This window comes from Sorex fumeus, unplaced genomic scaffold (assembly GCF_029834395.1).
Source record: "Sorex fumeus unplaced genomic scaffold, SorFum_2.1 ptg000050l, whole genome shotgun sequence".
Classification (NCBI taxonomy): Eukaryota; Metazoa; Chordata; class Mammalia; order Eulipotyphla; family Soricidae; genus Sorex; species Sorex fumeus.
The window spans coordinates 15,005,750-15,022,927 of record NW_026606107.1 but is presented as its reverse complement, the minus strand read 5'-3'; the positions used below and the strand labels follow the sequence as shown (position 1 = coordinate 15,022,927).

The 17,178-nt window shown below is 42.8% G+C and overlaps 1 protein-coding gene across 4 annotated transcripts in view; it reads right to left on the bottom strand.

Annotated features, from left to right (window-relative positions):
* RPS6KA6 (ribosomal protein S6 kinase A6) overlaps positions 1-2,126 on the bottom strand; it is a 245,187-nt gene extending 243,061 nt beyond the window's left edge. For all 4 annotated transcript variants that reach the window (XM_056124119.1, XM_056124120.1, XM_056124121.1 and 1 more), the window contains exon 1: positions 2,071-2,126. In XM_056124119.1, coding sequence (XP_055980094.1) covers positions 2,071-2,100 — 30 coding nt within the window. In that variant the 5' untranslated portion in view covers positions 2,101-2,126. The remainder of the gene's footprint in view (positions 1-2,070) is intronic.
* Between the last annotated feature and the right edge of the window lie 15,052 nt (positions 2,127-17,178).

The following is a 17,178-nucleotide window of genomic DNA, read 5'->3' as shown; positions in this document are numbered from 1 at the left end:
GTTTGATCATAGGCAAATGCTGTCATGATCCAAAAGTAACGACAAGACTAGGACCCTGCTGCTAAGAATAGGCCTGAGCATTGCAGTCTGAGATTGAGATGGCCCTAGGAGAGCAATTCTATAAGCTCAAAGTATTTCTTACTGTGTCCATACAAAATGATTTATATTATGTATGCTTATATGTTGGTCGGACAAGGAGAGGAGAAACACATCCAAGGAAATCTTTTCTAGGGTGGGTTGATCTGCTAAATGAGAATCTGTCCTAGAAGCAGTTTTCCTGTGTGTCCTGACTAGCTTGGTTAAGACTGAACCTTTCCCCCCTTCAAACTTCCTTCAGTAAATGATTTCAGTATATTGAGGCAGTTTCCCTTATCTCACAGGAACCAAGCTGGTCTTAGGTATGCAGATCCCAGGTGCTAAACCAGGCCTGATCTTGGGGATGTAGATGCCTGGCTCCAGGCAGGCTGATCTTTGAGAAGTAGGCTCCAAGCTCTAGCAGACTGGTCTTTGATGTGCTAATCCAAGTAGCTTGTAAAAGGTGAGGCCAAGATTACTGGCCTGTGGATGTAAAGAAACAATGTGGATTAAAGAAACAATGTATGGTTTGCCTCAAGGTTCTTTGATATGCCAAACACAGTAACAAGTCTCAAAAGGGAGACATTACTGGGCCCTCTGGAGCAAATTGATGAACAATGGGAGGACAGTGACAGTGACAGTGCCTCTTTTGCAAACCACAACACCCGATAAGAGAGAGAGAACAAAAGGGAATGCCCTGCCACAGAGGCAGGGTGGGATGGGGGGGGGATGGGGGGGAGGGATACTGGGATCCAAGGTGGTGGGAAATGGCCTCGGTGGAGGGATGGGTATTTGATCATTGTATAATTGAAACCCAAGCACAAAAATGTGTAAGTCTGCAACTGTACCTCATGATGTCTCACTATTAAAAAATTTTAATAAAAAAATTAAAAAATAAAAAAGAGATAAAAACTGCAAAATTCTTTCATAAAGAAAAACTTCTCTCATTCAAGCTTGAGGAGACAACTATGTACTTATAAAAGTAGAAATGTAGCTTATTTCTCCTCTTTTTGAATTTCTAGATGGCATACCTCAGTGATTTGTGGAGTTAGATCAACATAATTATACTACAATAAAGAAATTATAATTAAAAAATGTTCATCAACCACAAAAAATAAATCCATATAAATAGAGAAAAAGTTTGGCAGTTCCCCAAAGAAGACTCACCAGGAGGCTTTGCAGGCATAAAAAAACTGTTCATCATCACTTATTATCAGAGAAATGCAAACCAAAGCAACAATGAGGTATCACCTCACACTGGAAAGATTGGCCTTCATCAAAACAACTGGACACCACTGTTTGTTGTGATGTGGCAAAAAGGAAACCTAATTCACTGTTGGTGAGAGTGCAGTCTAGAGTTTGGCCTCTACAGAAATCAATATAGAGACTTCTCACAAAAAATACTGTTTTCCATATAACCCAATGATTCACTTCTAGGTATTTACCCCAATAACAAAAACTGTAAAATGTATATTCATAACTATATTTATTGCAATATCAAATTACAATAGTCAAGATACAAGAAATATCCAAATGTCCAATAGAAGAGAAATGGATAGAATTGTGGCATATAAGCACAAATAAATATTACATAGCTTTAAGAAAATGTGAAATATTGAACTTTTGAGCACCTTGAATGGGACTGGAGGATTATATTAAACTGAAGTCAGAGAAAGAAGCATAGGTACAAATTATACCACTCACCTGTGGTATAAAGCGAAACAAAACAAGGGAATAAAAATACTGGATGATGGCAAACTTTTGGCCTTCAATTATAAAACTATGTGTCCCTATAACAAAAACAAAACTGATATTACCAAATCATGTTACAATGACATGGGGGTGAAGGAAGAAGTCAACAACCTGAAGTGACTTCAGGTCTGAGATGGAGTGTACTTGTTCACTTGTGATGATAGTGAAGATTCCATGATATCTAAGCTACAACAATCTTATTTAAAATATAAAATAAAATGTAATTTTAACATTAGCACTTACATGTAAATTTTCTGTTCCTCCCTCTTCCATTGGCTCATCAACAATTTTAAGAACATTCACCTGAAAAAAAATCATTCAAAACATAAGTTCAGAAGTATTCAAACTAAAGTAATAATAAGAAAATTATACAAGGGCTAGCTTTTCAGACTCTAACAGATTTCATACTTACTGAACCACAAGATGATACAGAGGGTACTGAAAAATATTTAAGTAGATTCCAGATTGCCCTGGATAATCTTTGAATTTCATGTTACTTAGTGTTTCATGTTTCATGTTACTTAGTGTTTTACTATGATAGATGAGTATATACTACATATGACTTTTCTGCATTGAGTCTCCACTTCCAAATATGTATGGACATAAAAATTGCCAAAGAAGATATTTATTGTGGTTAAACATTGAAAAATTAGAATAGAAGGATTTTTATAAAATTGCACTGTTAATTACTCTCTATTCAGTTCAGTTAAAATTTGAATTGCTATAAACAAGTAAAAAGAAACTCTAGAAAACTTTATGTTGGGGCTGAATCAATAGTACAGCATTTGCCTTGAATGAGTCTATACAGGGTTGATCCTAGGCATCCCATATGGATCCTGGGGACGATAAGGAGTGATTCCCAAGTACAGAGCCAGGGGTAACCCCTGAGCATCTCTGGGTGTGACCCGAAAATTCAAAACAAAAGATAAACATATGCTGCCATGGAAAAAAAACAAAATGATTTCAACATACAAATCTCAGTAGGTAATAATTATTCCTTTCAAAGCACAACATTAATAAAAACTATAAAATTATGGGGCCTAAATAATAGTGAGGTGGGTAGGGTGCTTGACTTCTACATGACGAATCTGAGTTCTATCCATGCATGCCATAACATCCCCAAGCCTTCCAGGAGTGATCTCTAAGTGGAGAACTAGGAATAAGCTCTGAGTACGACCGTGCGTGGCCCCAAAAGAAGGAAAAAGTATAAAGTACTTAAAAATAGTCTACAAGTTATGAAATATGCGCCAAATATGTCCTATTTTTGTTCAATAAAGAAGCATTCTAACACAATTTTGTCTCTGTAAGAGTAGATCTGAGCAGTTGACAAAAATAAAATTACTTGCTCAGGGTCAGACTACTGGCACAGCAGGAAGGGTTTTTTGCTTTGCATGTGGCCAACCTGGGTACAACCCCTAGCATCCCATATGATCCCCCAAGCACTGCTAGGAGTAATTCCTGAGTACAGAGCCATGAGTAATTCCTGAACATTTATATATAGTCCCCCCCCCAAAAAAATTTAAAATTCTATTTCGACTTTTAAAGAAAAATTTTGTAAACCAAACATCTAAAATATGAGTCCAGAGAAGAAGGGAGAAGACAGGAGTAGAGAAACAGAAGAAAAAGTAGTAATAAATTAAAAAAGAACTTCTGTTCACATTCAATTTGTGTAAATGTATCATAAATTTATTATGAACTGAAAACTAAACAAATGCAAACATAAACTTGAGGGCTCTGAATGTTAAACCGATTAATAGCAGGCAAACTGGGAATAAGATTAATATGAATTGGGGGTATGGTGCCACGAGCAGGTCAATCTGCACCTGTGAGGCGATTGCATCAGCAGCCTGATGGCGCCTTCAGACTTCCAGATATCCCAAAATTGCTGCTGTGCCTTTGGCCAGACCCCAAAAACTTGAAGGAAAGTTTACCAAGAAAGTGAACGGCCAAAAGTTAGGTATGTGGGAGACACACCCACAAACCGTCTCTGGCTCAGCTATATCACTGGAGGCATGGACTCTCTGGTTCCTGATTGAACTGCTTGACGGTCATGATCCCAGAGATCAGAAACAAATCTCGAAACCCAACGGCTTTTGGCAGAAATGCATCTTGTTCTGCAGCAGCATGAAGGCGCTGGGCCACCACAGGTGAGAATAGGTTTCGTGCCTTTGCCTGTTCCCCCTGGTGGCCCTGTGGTCGTGATCCTCTAGAGGCCACTGGACAGTCAGGTTTCGGCCCCCAGTGATGAGATACAGAGGGCCTCACAGGATCGGGGTGGAGCCGGCCCTCTCCTCCCAATCCCGAGACCCCTAGTCGCTGCCCACAAACTGCCTCTCTGGCTCCTGATCAAGCTACTTAATGGCCATGATCACAGAGACTCAGAAACAAATCTCAAAACCCAGCAGCTTTTGGCAGAAATGCGTCTGGACCGTGCAGCAGGTTACTGTCGCCGGGCCACCCAAGGGGGGAAAGGGTGCTGTCCCTCCGCCTGTTCCCCCTTGGTGGCCTGGTGGCCACCATCTTCCAGAGGCCATTGGACAGTCAGATTTGGGGCCGCAGTGACGAGACACGCAGGGCCTCCCGTGATGGGGTTGGAGCCGGCCCTTTCCTCCCCGTCCCAACGAGACCCTGAGTCACCACCCACAAACGGCCTCTCTGACTCCTGATCAAGCTGCTTAATGGCCATGATCCCAGAGACTCGAAAACAAATCTCGAAACCCAGCGGCTTTTGGCAGAAATGCATCCGGACCCCGCAGTAGGTTACTGTATCTGGGCTACCCAAGGGGTAAAGGGTGTTGTCCCTCCGCCTGCTCCCCCTAGGCAGCTCAGTGGCTGCCATCTTCCAGGACATTGGACAGTCATGTTGAGGCCCACAGTGATGACACGCGGGGCATTATGGGATGGGGGTGGAGCCGGCCATTTCCTCCCCATCCCAATGAGACCCCAAGTCGTCACCCACAAACGGCCTCTCTGGCTCCTGATCAAGCTACTTAACAGCCACGATCCAAGAGACTCAGAAACAAATCTTGAAACCAAATGGCTTTTGGCAGAAATGTGTCCGGTCCCTGCAGTAGGTTACTGGCACCAGGCCACCCCAGGTGGAAATAGGTTTCTTGATTGGCCGGTTCCCCCTGGCGGCCTGGAGGCTGCCATTCTCCAGAGGCCACTGGACAGTCTGGGCCCACAGTGACGAGACACACGGGCCCTCACGGGATGAGGATGGAGCCGGCCCTTTCCTCCCCATCCCAATGAGATATCCTGAGCTGCTACCCACAAACGGCCTCTCTGGCTCCTCATCAAGCTGCTAAATGGCCATGATCCCAGAGACTCAGAAACAAATCTTGAAATGCAGTGGCTTTGGGCAGAAATGTGTCTGGACCCCACAGTAGGCTACTGTTGCCAGACCACCCCATGGGGGAAAGGGTGCTGTCCCTCCACTTGCTCACCCTTGGCAGCTCGGTGGCCAGCATTCGCCACAGGCCCTTGGACAGTCAGGTTTGGGCCCGCAGTGATGAGACATGTGGGGCCTTATGGGATGGGGGTGGAGCTGGCCCTTTTCTCCCCACCCCAACAAGACCCTGAGTCACCTCCCATGAATGGCCTTTCTGGCTCCTGATCAAGCTGCTTAATAGCCTTGATCCCAGAGACTCAGGAACAAATCTCAGAACCCAGCAGGTTTTGGCAGAAATCCCTCCAGATTTAATCGTTAAAATTTTGGAATTTCAAAATCGCACGGCCACTACTGCAGCCACACGACATCATATGTTATTGTTAACCAGCAATAGAAAACAAATTGTCTACTGTTGTCTTTTCAGCAGATCTGAGTGTTGGGGTAAAATCCCATATAATAACGGTGGGTTTGGTGTCAAAATATTGAATGTGATCAAAGTAAAGAGAAAGTATTGTGGAAATCATCTGCCCCACAGGTAGGCGGTGGGTGTAGAATGAGGGTATACTGGGGTTTTTGGTGGTGGAGAATGGGCACTGGTGTACGTACGGGAGTTTCATTGTTTGACCAAGACGTATACCTGAAAGCTTTGTAACTGCTCTTGTGGTGACTCAATAAATTACCAGAAATGGGGGGGGGGGAAGTAAGGTGGAGTTCATGCACAATTCAATCAGCCTGATCAGTGGCTGAATAAATAGCAGTACTCCTACATAAAAAACAAAAAGATTAATATGAAGAATTGCTGATGCTTTAATACATTTCCAAGGTTTATATGACACCTCTATTTGTTGATTTTAACTCAAGGAGTTAAATCATTGAAATCTATATAGCACTGGAGCACTGTCTTCCCATTGTTCATCGATTTGCTTGAGCACGTACCTGTAATGTCTTGTTGTTACTCTTTTTGGCATATCGAATATGTCACAGGTAGCTTGCCAGGCTTTGCCATGCGGGCGGAATACTCTTGGTAGCTTGCCGGGCTCTCCAAGAGGAGTGCAGGCATTGAACCCGGGTCGGTTGCGTGCAAGGCAAATGCCCTACCAGCTGTGTTATCACCCAAAAAGATGAAATTTTGAGTTCGTGAGCAGAATTCCAATTTTTTCATCCAAAATTTATGATTCTCATCTCGGTTCGTTGTTGTCTCTAAAGCAAGACCAAATAAACCACCTTTCTGGTCATAAAAAAAATCAATGAATGAGGCCCATATAGGACAAGTGGGAACAGATAATACAGGAATAAAGGCTCTTACCTTGCATGTGGAAGAATTCAGTCCCATCCCACCTCGTTCTTCAAGAACCAACAGAAAACCCTCTCAGCAGAATACTGGAAGTAGCACCAAAGCACCGCCAGGTGAGGCCCAAAGAACCATAATATTGCAAGAAAAGTGTGGATGATAATCTTCTATTTTTTCACTATTTCTTCACTTTAAGTGAAATGTCAATGTGAAAATTTATGTGATAGCACAAACTATTAAGATCCAAAGAAATTCATTCTTCCTTCAGAAGGATCAGGTTAAAGAGTCCATGAAAACTGAAGAACAAAAAGAATATAATGGAGATGATACCATGGGAAAAGGAAATCCACTAAGACTTTCAACCACAAATTGGACATGTATAAAATAGAACCAGTGAAGCATAGCGACAACTGCTGAATCAACCACTATGCAAGTTTCTGGATACTCACTGCATCAGCACATGCACTGAGTGGCTCATGCAGGGTTCTGACCAAACAATCTGAAAACAGTCCACTGGAACCATCATACAGAGATGTCAAGTAAGAACTTGCATATCTGAAACTAAAGCAAACACTGTCTGCTGAAACAAGCAAACAAAGCCATGTATGATATATGGGATAACTGTTTTGTTGAAATCACCTGATACGTATTTTAAAGAAATTTTATGATTAATGCTTTTTGCTAAAAATATTCCTTACAAACACAAAAAACAAAAGAGTAAAAGAAGCTATAAAAAGAAATGGTACTAATAATATTAGAAATAAAAATAACACTTTTGGCAGCACTTCCAAGGTGTGCTTCAAAACACAGGGGCCACAGAGGTTGATATTTATCTGAACGGTATTCAATATACTTAACTCAGTGGTGTTAAGCCAGGAAATATGCTAAGCTTGAGGACTTGAGAATCACCAAGTATATACTTAGTTGTTCTCAAAGGTCCATGTGGTGCTGGGTATGTAAGTTGGGAGCTTTGTTAAGTCATGTAAGATATATCTTAGGTTCTAATATATAAATTTTTTAAAACAAAAACTAGAGAAGCTCAATAAAAGACACCAGAGGAAACAATAAACTTTAAGACTGATTGGCAAAAATTATACAAAACAAACACTGTCAGTGTATCACGGTCATCCTGTTGTTCATCAATGTCCTCGAGCAGGCACCAGTAATGTCTCCTTCAGCCTGGTCCTGAGTTTTTAGAAAGTGCCACATTCGAGGCTCTTTCAGGGTCAGGAGAATGAGACTCATCACTGTTACTGGTTTTTGGCATACTGAATACACCACGGGGAGTTTGCCAGAATCTCCCGTGCGGGCAAGATACATTTGGTTGCCTGCCAGATTCTCCAGAGTAAGAATTAGATAATAAGATGTCACTTCTGGGAGCTGGATTTTATAGTCTCTGGGTCTTGGTCATTGATGGGATTACACGGCGCCAGGGGCAGTTGGTGGGTGTAACGTCTACATACTGGAAGATGGGGGCTCTGGGTGAAGGAGGCCCAGTCCCAATCCGAGCAGGCTTGGAGATCTATGCCCCCGGGTCCTGCACAACTGGGTTCCTCTGCCAGTTCCTTCATGCGTGAGTCCTCCGGTTCCAGCCACAGTCATGCACCACTCTCCACACGTTCGGACGAGCCTCAGGCATGAAGGAACCAGCAGAGGAACTCAGCTGTATGGGACCTGGGGTGTAGATCTCTAAGCCTGCTCGGATTGGGACTGGGCCTCCTCCACCCAGATCCCCTATCTCTCAGTATGTAGGCATTACCCCCACCAACTGCTCCCGGCGCCGTGTAATCCCATAAATGGCCAAGACCCGGAGACTATAAAACCCATCTCCCGGAAGAGAACAGCGGAGTCTCCTGTCTCGACGCCTGCTGGTCCTCATCAAGGGCCCCTTGGAGGAGGATGGTTTGAGTTTCCCTCCCCACCCCAAGCTGAGCCCCGGCAGCTGAACACAAACAAAGGGGAAAAATATTCAAAATATATGAACAATATCTCAGAAGCATGAGGAACAATGTCAAAAGATTTAAGCTTTACATTATTAATATCCAAGAAAATGAACAGTGCTACAAAAATTAATAATAGCAAGTATGTTAATATAAAATACTGACTAAAGAAAATCTGTATGGCAAAACATAAATTGGTGATTACTTAGAGTTAGTGGATGAGGAGATAAGGATGATAGCTAGAGGGTATAAAGTTCTTTTCTGGGGATATGGTGCCGCCAGCAGTTCAACTGTATCTGTGAGGTAAGTGCATCAGCAGCCTGATAGCAACGTCAGACTTTCAGATACCCCAAAATTGCTGCTATACCTTTGGACAGACCCAAAAAACTTGGAGCAAAGTTTACCAAGAAAGCAAACGGCCAAAAGTGTGATATGTGGGAGACACACCCACAAACCACCTCCGGCTCAGCTATATAATTGGAGGCATGGCCTCTCTGGTTCCTGATCGAACTGCTTAACGGCCATGATCACAGACAGTCAAAAACGAATCTCGGAACCCAAAGGCTTTTGGCAGAAATGCGTCCTGTTCCTGCAGTTGGTTACTGGCGCTGGGCCACTCCAGATGTGAGTGGTTTCGTCCCTTGGCCTGTTCCCCTGGAGGCCCGGTGACCACCATCCTCCAGAGGCCACTGGACAGTCAGGTTTGGGCCTGCAGTGACGAGACACACGGGGCCTTACCACATGGGGGTGGAGGCGACTCTCCCAATCCCAATGAGACCCCGAGTCGCTGCCTACAAACGGCCTCTCTGGCTCCTGATCAAGCTGAATAATAGCCATAATACCAGAGACTCAGAAACAAATCTTGAAACCCAGCAGCTTTTGGCAGAAATGCATCTGGACTGCATACAAGGTGGCCGCCACCTCAGAACTTATTGGAAAGCCAGTTCTGAGCCGGCAGTGACGAGGCAACTGCAGTCTCATGGGAAAGGGGGCATTACCGGCTCGTCCTTCACGCCCTACCAAGGTCACGAGTTGCCCTCCACAAGCGGGTCTCTGGCGCGGACATGGCTCCAGAGGCAAGAGGACTTAATCCAGAGCGCAGAAGCTTGCAGCAGAAAAGTGAATGGACCATGCGTTAAACTATGGCGCCATGACTCCCCAGGAGGGAAAGGGTGTTGCTCCCTTCCACCTTTTTCCCCCCTGGCAGCAAGGTGGCCGCCACCTCAGAGCTTATTGGAAAGCCAGGTATGAGCCGGCGGTGACAGGGCACTGCAGTCTCAAGGGAAGGAGGGCAGTACTGGCTCGTCCTTCATGCCCTACCAAAGTCACGAGTTGCCCCCCACAAGGGGCTCTCTGGAACGGCCATGGCTCCAGAGGCAAAAGGACTTAACCCAGAACCCGGCAGCTTGTGGCAGTAAAGTGTATGGACCATGTGTTAAACTATGGTGCCAGGCCTCTCTGGGAGGGAAAGGGTGTTGCTCCCTTCCATCTTTATCCCCCCTGGCAACAAGGAAGCTGCCACCGCAGAGCTCATTGGAAAGCCAGGTATGAGCTGTTGGTGACGGGGCAAGTGCAGTCTCATGGGAAGGGGGGCAGCACTGGCTTGTCCTTCACGCCCTACTGAGTTCACGAGTTGCCCCCCACAACCAGCTCTCTGGCACGGCTATGGCTCCAGAGGCAAATGGACTAGCCCAGAGCCCAGGAGCTTGCAGAAGAAAAGTGAATGGATCATGTGTTAAGCTACGGCGCCATGCCTCCCCAGGAGGGAATGGGTGTTGCTCCCTTCCGCCTCCCCCATCCCCAACAGCAAGGTGTCCATCGCCTCAGAGCGTATAGGAAAGCCAGGTATGAGCCGGTGGTGACGGGGCAACAGCAGTCTCATGGGAAGGGGGGCAGTACCGGCATGTCCTTCACGCCCTACCAAGGTCACGAGTTACCCCCGCACGAGCAGCTCTCCAGCATGGCCATAACACCAGACATACAAAAACCAATCTCGTAAATATCTGCCTCTTTGCAGAAATCCAAAATTGTGGCCGCATGTCATTATATGATTCTCATAACCAGCTATAAAAAACAAAGTATTTTACAATGCCTTTTCAGCAATTCTGATTGTTTGGGGGGAAATTCTAAACAATAATGGTGCATCTTTTCTCGAAATAATGAATGTAATCAATGTAGAGAAGAGTTAAGTGGAAATCATCTGCCTCACAGGCATTTGGAGGGGTGAGGGGGGTATACTAGAGTTCTTGATGGTGAAAAATGAGTACTGGTGAAGGGAAGGGTGTTTGATCATTGTATGACCGAGACTAAAACCTGAAAGCTTAGTAACATTTCCCACAGTGATTCAATAAATAAATATAAAAAGAAAAATAAATAAATAAAAATTAAGGTGGAGTTCATGCCCAATTCAATCAGCTAATCAGTGGCGGAATAAATAGCAGTAATCCTACAAAAAAAAGTTCTTTTCTATTTGGTAAAAGAATCCTAAAACTGTATGATGGCTGATATATGTGAACATGCTGAAAAATGTCTATTTGCATACTTTAAACGGGTGAATTGTATTGTTTAGGTATTATATCACAATAAGTTTATGTTTAGAAACTTGTTTTTTTCAAATTTTGTGACAGTATGAACTCCAAATTTTAAGCCCAGTGATTCCCACAAGGGATACAATTAAATATATACCATATATATTTACATATATATAAATTAAAATACTCAAACACAAGAGAAACTTATTACTGTCTCAAAAGGCAGAAAAATGACATGCTATATAGTCTTTAAATTAAGAAAGCTATAGTTTGAACAATGATGTTTTACTCCAGTGGCAGTTTCTTTTTTTTTTTTTATTAGTGAAACAACATGAGGTACAGTGATAGACTTATAAACATTTGTGCTTGGGTCTCAGTTATACAATGATCAACTACCCATCCCTCCACCAGTGCCCATCCTCCACCACCACAGGTCATAGCATCCCTCCCACCCCCCATCCCACCCATCCCACCCTGCCTCTGTGGCAGGGCATTCCCCCTTGTTCTCTCTCTCTTCTTTTGGGTACTGAGTTTTGCAAGAGAGACCTTGAGTGGCAATCATGTTTGGTCGATAGACCACTTTTAGCATGCTTCTCCCACCCTGGGAAGGTCTCACAACACCCTTTATTTCGTGCTCTCTTCTCTATCTGAGCTTCCTTTTCACCTAGCACGTGTGGCTGGCCTTCAAGTCACGGAGCAAAATTCCTGATACTAATCTCAGCCATACCTGGGTGTTAGCCTCACGTTTTGTTGCTTTATGTTCCCCAGATGAATGCAATCTTTCTGTGTCTACCCCGCTCTTTCTGACTCATTTCGCTTAACATGATACTTTCCATGTAGTACAACTTGTATGTAAATTTCATAACTTCATCTTTTCTAACAGCTACATAGTACTCCATTGTGTAAATGTACCAAAGTTTCTTTAACCAGTCATCTGTTCTCGGGCAATCAGGTTTTTTCCAGATTCTGGCTATTGTAAAGAGGGCTGCAATGAACAAACAATTGCAGATATCACTTCGACTATACCTTTTTGCCTCTGTGGGATATATTCCCAGGAGTGCTATAGCTGGGTCAAATGGGAGATCAAATTCTAATTTTTTGAGAATCGTCCATACTGTTTTCCAAAAGGGTTGGACCAGCCGGCATTCCCACCAGCAGTGAATGAGAGTCCCTTTCTCGCCACATCAGCGCCAGCACTGGATGCTTTGGTTCTTGTGGATGTGGGCCAGTCTCTGTGTTGTGAGATGATATCTCATTGTTGTTTTGAACTGAATCTCCCTGATGATTAGTGATGTAGAGCATTTTCTCATGTACCGTATTGCCATTAGGATTTCTTCTTTGCGAAATTTTTTGTTCATTTCCTCGCCCCATTTTTTGATGGGGTTGGATGTTTCCTTCTTGTGGAGTTCAACCAGTACCTTGTATATCCTTGATATCAACCCCTTGTTGGATGTGAATTTGGTGAATATCCTTTCCCATTCTGTAGGCTGTCTTTGTATTTTGGTCACTGTTTCTTTTGAGGTGCAGAAGCTTCTTAGTTTAAGAGAGTCCCATTTGTACAAAAGTAAGATCAAAATGGATTAAAGACCTCAACATCAGACCAGAAACCATAAGGTACATTGAAGACAAAGTTCGCAAAACCCTCCATGACATTGAAGCTAATGGTATTTTCAAAGATGCCACGCCACTGGCCGAGCAAGTGAAAACAGAAATAGATAAATGGGATATTCGCCGAATATACATTGGTGCTATATAGTCTTTAAATTAAGAAAGCTATAGATTGAATAATGATGTTTTACTCCAGTGGCAGTTTCAAAGGCTATGCAATACAGGCTAGGTATATAGTATGCTATACTACGTACAGTTGGATAATTGCACTCTGACATTTATAAAATGACAGTATCACCTACAGATAAATTTTCTCAGAAAATATTTCCATTTTAAGGGATATATGGCTCTACATTATTTATGAGAAATCATGGAAATGCCAAAAATTGAAAGATTTGAGATAAATGAATGTTATCACAAAAACTACACATAAATGTATAAGCTTTGATAAAAATTACAAAGAATTGCAAATATTCCAGATTTTTTTAACTGGTACAAGTATAAACAATACAAAATCTTCATCTATATACGAGGCTAAAGAACCACTGGCACTTGTAACAGTATAGATATAACTTAATGTATTTTTCTAACTCTAAAAATCCAGGAATAAAGGGAAATATTTAAGACTACATGCACATTGTATTCTGAGTGCAAACTTGCAGGAAAAAGAATTCAGTTAACTGGTTTCCAAAAGCTAGGCCTAAAAGGAGAGATGAACTTCAAAGAAGTAGCTTTAGGAATTTGGGGGGACGACTGCATCTTCAATTTATTAGTGGTTGTATGTTATATGAATTTGTCTAAATTCAGAAATAAACAGAGGAGTAAATTTTACTGTACTCAAATTTTAAAATATTTATTAAAAATACCTCGCTTCTGAAATCCAAGGATCACTATAGAAATGAGGCCACAGCACAGACCCTGAAATTCTGCTTGCAGTTCCACCCTTTCAGGTGAGTATAATCTTCAGTTGAGATTAATGGCCCTACTACAAATGAGAGACAAAGGCCCTCTCTTCTGAATAGGTTCCAGCAGCACAGCACCCAACCTTCACCATATTACAAGGTCCACACCACAACCTCCACAGCCACATGATAGATCTCTGCAAATTACATACAGCTTAGTTACAATTTCTACAAATGGGTGAATACAGGCAGAGAAAGAACTGATAAAACCCCAGCTTAATCACTCAGCATCTTCCAGGAGATCTAATTACAAAGACTCATCACCAGCACAGCAAGAATACAAGAAAACCAATAGGTTTTCTTTTTTTTAATGTAGGAGTACTGCTGTTTATTCTGCCACTGATTAGCTGATTGAATTGGGCATGAACTCCACCTAACTTTTTTTTCATTTTTTAATTTTATTTATTGAATCACCACAAGAGCAGTTACAAAGCTTTTGGGTTTAAGTCTCGGTCATATAATGAAACACCCGTACGTTTACCAGTGCCCATTCTCCACCACCAAAAACCCCAGTATACCCTCATTCTACGCCCACCGCCTACCTGTGGGGCAGATAATTTCCACAATACTTTCTCTTTACTTTGATCACATTCAATATTTTGACACCAAACCCACCGTTATTATATGGGATTTTACCCCAACACTCAGATCTGCTGAAAAGACAACAGTAGACAATTTGTTTTCTATTGCTGGTTAACAATAACATATGATGTCGCGTGGCTGCAGTAGTGGCCGTGCGAGTTTGAAATTCCAAAATTTTAACGATTAAATCTGGAGGGATTTCTGCCAAAACCTGCTGGGTTCTGAGATTTGTTCCTGAGTCTCTGAGATCAAGGCTATTAAGCAGCTTGATCAGGAGCCAGAAAGGCCATTCATGGGACGTGACTCGGGGTCTTGTTGGGGTGGGGAGAAAAGGGCCAGCTCCACCCCCATCCCATGAGGCCCCACATGTCTCATCACTGCGGGCCCAAACCTGGCTGTCCAAGGGCCTCTGGTGGATGGCGGCCACCAAGCCACCAAGGGGGAGCAAGCGGAGGGACAGCACCCTTTCCCCCATGGGGTGGTCTGGCAACAGTAACCTACTGTGGGGTCCAGATGCATTTCTGCCAAAAGCCACTGCATTTCAAGATTTATTTCTGAGTCTCTGGGATCATGATCGTTAAGTAGCTTGATCAGGAGCCAGAAAGGCTGTTTGTGGGTGGTGCCTTGGGGTCTCGTTGGGGTGGGAAGGAAAGGGCCAGCTCCATCTTCATCCCGTGAGGGCCCATGTGTCTCGTCACTGTGGGCCCTGACTGTCCAGTGGCCTCTGGAGGATGGCGGCCACCAGGACACCAGGAGGAACAGACCAAGGCATGAAATCTATTCCTACCTTGGTTGGCCCAGTGCCAGTAACCTACTGTAGGGACCAGACGCATTTCTGCCAAAAGCCACTGGATTTTGAGATTTGTTTCTGAGTCTCTGGGATCATGGCCATTAAACGGCTTGATCAGGAGCCAGAGAGGCTGTTCATGGGTGGTGACTCGGGGTCTCGTTGGGATGGGGAGGAAAGGGCCAGCTCCACCCCATCCCATGAGTTCCCACGTGACTCGTTACTGCGGGCTCAAACCTTACTATCCATTCTCCTGTGGAGGATGGCGGCCACCGGGCTGCTGGGGGGAACTGGCAAGGCCCCGGCACAAAACCAATAGGTTTTCTTATAAGAAACACTTATAAGCCTACTAAGTTCAATGAGTTAAAACAGTAACACAGAAGGCACAAACAACAACTAGCTCAGTAAATCCTCAGACAATGACTTTAGTGACACAATCATGAGCTCAAACTAACAATGGTAGAGGCAGTCAGCAAAACCATCAAAGCACAATATGAGTGCTGAAACAAGAAAACTACAAGCACAAATGAAGAGTATGGTAAGTGATATAAAAAACTCAAAGAGAAGTTCTGGAGAGCAGATTAAAGCACCTAATCAAAAGATCAAGAGCTCCAAGAGAAGATGGAAGAAATCACTAGATAACAAATGAAGGTAGAAAATCATCTGAAAAGAAATAATCAGCAAGTTACAGAAATCAAAAATTGACTTTTATTGATTTTACTTTATGATAATTCCGTTTGCCAGTCCTTTAAGATTTGTTAGGACAAAGAATATAAAATAAAAAAAATTATATGCATAGGGGTAGACAGGAGGGGGAGAGAATAACCCCTGACACTGGTGGAGGGAAGGTGACATGGTGATGGGATAAATGTTGAAACACAAAATGCTCTATTATGAAAAACTGTAAGTCATAGTGTCTTAATACATTTAAAGAAAAAAAAAACACTTTTTTTGAAACATTTAGTACAATAGCCAGCATAAGAGTATATGAAATAACCCAAATGTGAAAAAAGCAAATGAATAAAGAAATTATGGTAAATATACACAATGGAATACTATGTGTCTTAAAAAAGGATTAATCCATTCTGTTTGCTGCATCATGGATACAACTGGAATGCATAAAATTCCAGAAAAAAAGACATAATTAAACACAGAATAATTCATGTGTTTCAGTGAGTAGAAAAACTTAAAAGACCAGGAACCATCTTCTGCAGACTTGCTAGCATGAAACATCGATGAACACACACACAGACACACACAGAGGCTTGAAGATGATAATTACACAAACACAACAGGAGATTTTAGTAGAAAATTCTCACTGTTGAATAGATTTTAATAATGGAAATACTTCCCTAAAGGAAGAAATATAAGATATGGAATTAATTGATTCTAATTGGGCTCTCCATCCTTAAAGAACATAATAATTATTATCCACTGCATGTTATTAAGTTTCCAGAAGAGACCAAGTACTGGGACATAAAACAGGTTGCCAGAAAATATGCAAGACAGAAATCATATAAAGTATGTTTCAGAGAAAGGACCACCAAGCAAAGGATAGTTGGAGGCCTTGTTCGGGATGGGAGATGTGTGCTGAAAGTAGACATGAACCGAACATAATGGCCATGTTTTCCTGAACTGCAAACCATAACAGCCAAAGGGGGGGTGGGGAAGAGAGAGTGAGTAAAAGGGAATGTGCCTGCCACAGAGGCAGGGAGAAGGATGTGGGGGGGTGGCGGAAGGGATACTAGGAACACTGGTGGTGGAGAATGCGCACTGGTGGAGGGATGGGTACTTGACCATTGAATGACGGAAATGTAATCACGCAAGTGTGTAAGTCTGTAATTCTCACAGTGTTTCGTTAAAAAATAAAAAATTGTTGCTTGGGTGATAGTACAGCAGGTAGGGCGTTTGCCTTGCATGGGGCCAACCCAGGTTCGATTCCCAACATTCCATATGGTCCCCCAAGCACCACCAGGAGTAATTCCTGAAGGCAGTGCCAGGAATAATCCCTAAGCATTGCCAGGTGTGACCCAAAAAGAAAAATAAATAAATAATAAATAAATAAATAAAGTATGTTTCAGACCATAAATAGAAGGATGAAATGAATTACACAAAGAATGCTATGAAAAATAAAATACCTAGAAGCTAAACAGTGTATTACCATAACAACTAGTGTGTCGGGGAGTAAATAAAGCAATAAATACTTTCCTGTAAACTAATGAAGATAAAATACATGACACCAGAGAATATGGATTCAGT